Source organism: Tupaia chinensis, unplaced genomic scaffold, assembly GCF_000334495.1.
Source record: "Tupaia chinensis unplaced genomic scaffold, TupChi_1.0 Scaffold145148_1, whole genome shotgun sequence".
In the NCBI taxonomy this organism is placed as follows: domain Eukaryota; kingdom Metazoa; phylum Chordata; class Mammalia; order Scandentia; family Tupaiidae; genus Tupaia; species Tupaia belangeri.
Genome location: NW_006205008.1, coordinates 1,373,672 through 1,379,155, shown reverse-complemented (window position 1 = coordinate 1,379,155; position 5,484 = coordinate 1,373,672). Strand labels below are relative to the sequence as shown.

Genomic DNA, 5,484 nt, shown 5'->3' with positions numbered 1-5,484 from the left:
ACTGCAGTGGTTATTTGAACTAAGGGTAGGGGGTACAAGTCTTTAGTCTTCTGGGCAATGGGGGAGAGGATTGTTTTTAATAAATATCACCCAAAATACGATATTTTGCTTGCTTCTTTGCTTTCGGTATTTATTTTCCTACTTGAGAGTAGATACTCTGTTGGCTGCAGTGAGATCGCATGGGTCAAACCACCTTGTGACATCATTGATGATACTCCATAGAGGGCACCACGATGACCTACATGCTCCCTTCTTTAGTATCTGCTAACTCTACTAAGCTTAGAATAGCCAGAAATCGCACCTACTTTTTTCTTTTCTTTTTTTCCATAGGGCATGTGTGTTCACTGGAGAGAAAAAAACATGAGAAATAACGCCCCACCCCCCCCAGGGGGATGATCACATCACAACCCTCTCTCCTCTCCCCAGGGTTATTGGGGACACACCCACATATGCACTGTGTGACACTCAAGCCACTAGGTCCATGACTCAAACCATGGTTGGCCACGTGGGAATCCAGTGCCTCAACCACTACACCATTCCTGGCCTGAAATCTACCTTTTTAAGTACTCTTGTCCTGAGTGCGTTTAGCTTGGTTTCTTCAATCTGCGTCCACCTGCCTTTTGTCTTTCAGGGTCCCTTATTTCTGGGGCACTGTGAGAACTCTTCTTGCTTTCCAACACTTCTATAGGTTTTTTTCTTTGAAAAACCATCATTTGGGATTCTCTTTTCCCTCAAAAGATTTGAAAAGCCCTTGGGTGGCTGAAGTGTTGCTCCATATACACTGGTGATTCAAATGCCAAACCCTCTTAGACCACCTCTAATGCCTTTTTCTTACACAATTGCTATCAGATCTTTAGTTGTGTCAGAGTCCTGAACCAAAAGTCCTCATCTTCTGAAGTCTTTTTTATTGCATTTTATAAAAAATGATATATGATAGGCCATTTTATTTCATTAAATTAATCAAGTAAATAGATTAAAAAATGAAATGTAGGGAGCTGGCAGGTGGAGTGGTAGTTAAGGTGCTGGACTTCCACACGGTTGACCACGGTTCAAGTCCCAGACCTTGCGGCTTGTTTTTTCCCTTTCTCTCTCTCACACTTTCTCTGTCTCTCTCTGGTGAATCTATGTGCCCTATAGCAAATTTAACAACAAATAATAACAACAAATAAAATAAATAATTATTAAAAAATAAATGTATATGTTAATAGCTTAAGATAAATTACACGATTGAGGAAAGAATCTTCCTTGTGATACATCTCAGATAATATTTAAAAGAAAAAAAATATTTGAAAGAACAGCTCTGTAGATGAAAAAAATAATATTGTATTTTTTTTCCCAAGATTGGTTAAGTTGGTTTGAAAAAGTAATTTTTAAGTGGTTATGCCATACCAAAGAACAAAAGGATGAATCGTTTCTTACAGAGCTAAATGCTTTAAGAGAAAACAAAAACTGCTATATACAATTCTATTTTTAGAATGAAGAAAACTGCATAAATTTAAAATTGGATCATTCGTAGGTTAACTATCACCACATGTGGCAGATGTTTGTCTTAAAGAGATGCCAACTGAATATATAGGGAGCAATTCAGATTTAACTTTTACAATTAAATTCAAACCTCATTCCAGATCTTCTCAAGTGAGCAATTATAAACTAAATAAGCGTTGTTTATTTAGAGGCATAAATGGAGCAGTAATGGATATCCTGAGCATATTAAAGAGTTAATGCAATTTTCGATGAATACTAAAAACAGCAGCACAGTAGTTAGCTGACTCGAGTTCTATTCCTATCATTTCATTTACTGGGTGTCTCTGGGGTCCATTTCATTATGTACAGGGTTCCCAAGGCAGTGTTCTCCATCTTCTTCATGTCACGGCACATACAGAAAATGGTAACATATGAACATCTACCTGGAGTTAACAGGGGAGGTTATTCAAGGCTGAAAGCTGGCTTAGGTTCTCCTGCCGCCCAGAGCTGAGGGATGAAGGTCTCAGGGCACCTGTAACCCATTTATGGCATACCTTTATTCCTCGACCCATAGTGTGAGGCTGTGACCATACTGCTCAAATTGTGATCTGCAGACTAGCAGAACTGGCACTCCTGTGAGATAGTTAAAAATGCAAAATCTTGGGCTCCACCCCAGACCTACTAAATCATGATTGTATTTTAACAAGATCTCTAGGGGATTCGTGTGTACATTAAAGTTTAAGTACTGCTCTAAGAAACCTTCAGCTCTAAAATTCAATGAACTTAAGAATGACTCTGGGAGGCTGGCAGGTGATGTGGTGGTTAAGGGCGCTGGACTCCCACATGGGCAACTATGGTTCGAGTCCTGGACCTGGCAGCTTGCTTTTCTCACTTTCCCTCTCTCTCACTTTCTCTCACTCTGTCCCTCCCGGGTCAAATTAAAATAAATGAATAAAGTTAATTAAAATATTTCTTAAAAAAAAAGACTTTCATAGAAACGTATTGAAGAATATATTGCATAATGTTATTAAATTCTATACTATAAGTGGGAGTCAACAATTCTTATTTTTACACAAATTTGTTCCTAATTTTTTTTTTTTTAAGTTTTACTATAGGGTGCTTTCTGGAGAGACACAGAGAGAGGGAAGGAAAGTGAGAAGGCGCCTCACAGGCATAGCCCTGCCACAATCCCTTCTTCTCTCTGGACTTTGGGCATGCGCACACAGGCATCTGGCATGATTTTCTAGCTGCTGGGTCCAGGACTTGCACCACAGAGTTGGCTATGTAGGAATCTAACCACCTATACCTCCATGCCACCTGCGGGTCCATTTTACTCCTAATTTTAAAGAACTGACAACTGTTCACTTCTTAACTAGAAAGAGAGAAATGCATTTACTTGCTTGTACACTTGTCGTAAATACATGATCTCTTCCACAGTTCCCAAGGATATCAGCCTGAGCACTTTGACATCTCTGCATTGGCCAATCCGATATGCTCTGCAACAAGGTACAAAACAAAAGCAACAAAAACCAACTGAAACAACTTTGAGTTCAACAGGTAGCTTTTTACTGACCATAAAAATGGAACATTATTAAAATTTTAGTTTCAGTTAGTTTAAAAATAAATACTTTCTGTTTAAGACATGCTATGTTTTAGTAGTGACACAAAAATGAATTCATACAATCCTCCTCTAATTATTGAGGAGAAAAGTATCATAGAGAAAATATACATAACAACTTCATTTCTGTCACACACATCACCTTCCACTGTCCAAAAACTTCCTAAGTTTAGGTTTTCCTTTTACAGTAGTCTTAAGTTTATGAATAGATTGTCCCCAGATAATTTCATTTATAAAAGACTCCCCCAAATTCAAACTAATCTGTAGTGACAGAAAGCAGATCAGTGGTTGATTGGGGAGGGTGGGAGATGGGAGGGGTAGGAAGGACAGACTGCAAAGGGGCACAGGAAAATTTTAGGGGTGATGCATATGTACATTATCTTGGTCGTGGTGAAGATTTCACAAGTACATGTGTCAGAACTTATCGATTGTGCATTTTATATATGTCCAGTTTGTCGATTACACTTTACCATATACTGTTTAAGATTTTAAAAACAACTTGGGGAAAATTAGTTACTCAATTGGAAACTCTGTGAAAGTGCAGATTTATAGTCTTCATCCACAGAGATTTCAATTCGGTGGGCATGCCTGACTCAGTTCACTGGTACCCCAGGTATTCCGATAGGAATCACAGAGCTAATGAAATCTCTAACCAGACTCACAACAGTTGGTAACTATGGGTCTGCTCCCATATGGATGCTTAGTGGATGCTCTGGATGAGGTCTCCCTTCCTAAATGCCTGTTACAGTTGCTGAGGGGAACAGGGGCAAGGCCCTACTGCCTACATGCTTGAAAATGTTACACTTCGGAGCAAATTTAGCTTTTTGAACTTGTAAGGTCACTCCACATGTTATATTTGGTGTCCCCTCTGCCTCCTTCAAGCATTCCTCCTCATAGAGTAGGGCTTTTACTACAGGGCATCTTGGGTCCTGCAAATCTTACAGCCCCGGAAGGGCTGTGGAGGCTCCTGTGACACAGCACAGCCACGGTAAAGTGCTGCACTCTTACGTACATCTTGCAGCCTGGCTGAAATCCCTTTCTCTCTCACAGTACATTTGAGCTCTAAAGAAAATCAGAACTGCATCAAAGAAAATGTCTTTTGAATGCATGCTTAGTCAATTGTTTGATGAACGGAACAGATTTTGTTAGAATGCGTACTCTTTAATGTTTGCAAACAAATTTTATGTTACTTTGCACCTACACTTCACCAGTTTCCTGACTCATAAAGCAGAGGTTTCAGAGTGATAGATTTTTTACCATATAGAGACGGGTGTTGAACAATTACACAACATAGGGTCAGTATGCTCATTTCTCTTCTCAGTTCCTTCTGCCAGGGAGTCAGAAAAAGGAGAAAGAGGGGAAGAAGAATGCTATTCATTTAGTTTTATTATCAATGAACTTTGAATACACTGTGCTTTGAGGAAATTGGGATAAATAAGATAAAAGGTCTTGATGACCTAGAAGTACAGAATTACAACAAATGTCATACAACAAAAAAGAAAAAAAAAGGTGGAGATTTTTTTTCTTTTCTTTGTTTTTAAAGCTTATTTATCTCTTGAGGAGACAGTGAGAGAAAAAAATGAAACAGGCAGGGTCAGCAGGTCTTCATGTCGCAATCCCCTATCCCACCCTCCTGGCCAGCCAGTATCATGGGTGTGCTCACGTGCAAGCCATGCATGTTCAGGTCGACCTGATACCCAGACTGTGCCTTCCCCGTGCCTCCAGCATGGCAGAGCAGCACCCTACCCTCTGTGCCACCGCAGCTAGGCCAGTGGTGTTCATTTGACCATTTTCCTTGACAGCTGTCAGTGAAGAGAGGCTGATTAAAAGTCTAAGTTCTGCCATCAGCCCACATGGACCCAGATTCCAACCCCAGCACTTATTGGCTTTGAACTTGAACAAATTACTCAAGTTCATTGAGGCTCAGCTTCCTCACTTGTAAGACGGATACGGTAACAGTGCCTATCACATAGGAATGTGAGTGTTAAACAACATAATCCATGGGCAGCGCTAAGGACAACACACAATAAAGGTGGCTATTATTCCTTGGTCCTCCTTCTTCCAAATGTATTTGTATAAAATTGTACATACAACATAAATACTAAGGTAAATACTACAAGTGTCTACTTAGCCATTCTGCTTCTGATGCTTTTTTGTAAATGGGTCCCTTGTCCTCAGTTAAACTTTTCAAAAGGTTGTCTACTTTACTTTTTTTCAATAAATGATTTAAAATTTATATACATATATTTTTTTGAGAGGTTTTTGCTATAGGGTGCATGCACTCGCCAGACAGACAGAGAGAGACACAGAGATAGAAAGTGAGAAATCACCCCCTGGGGGGATGGTCACACTGCAATCCCTTCTCCTCCATTCTCCTCTCGGGATCTTGGGCACGCACGCAC

The 5,484-nt window shown here is 39.9% G+C and overlaps 1 protein-coding gene across 4 annotated transcripts in view; it reads right to left on the bottom strand.

Moving 5' to 3' along the window:
• The window catches only part of ERCC6L2 (ERCC excision repair 6 like 2), a 175,365-nt gene that overhangs the window by 69,655 nt on the left and 100,226 nt on the right, over positions 1-5,484 (bottom strand). For all 4 annotated transcript variants that reach the window (XM_006167823.3, XM_027768002.1, XM_027768001.1 and 1 more), the window contains one exon: positions 2,861-2,960. In XM_006167823.3, coding sequence (XP_006167885.1) covers positions 2,861-2,960 — 100 coding nt within the window. The remainder of the gene's footprint in view (positions 1-2,860; positions 2,961-5,484) is intronic.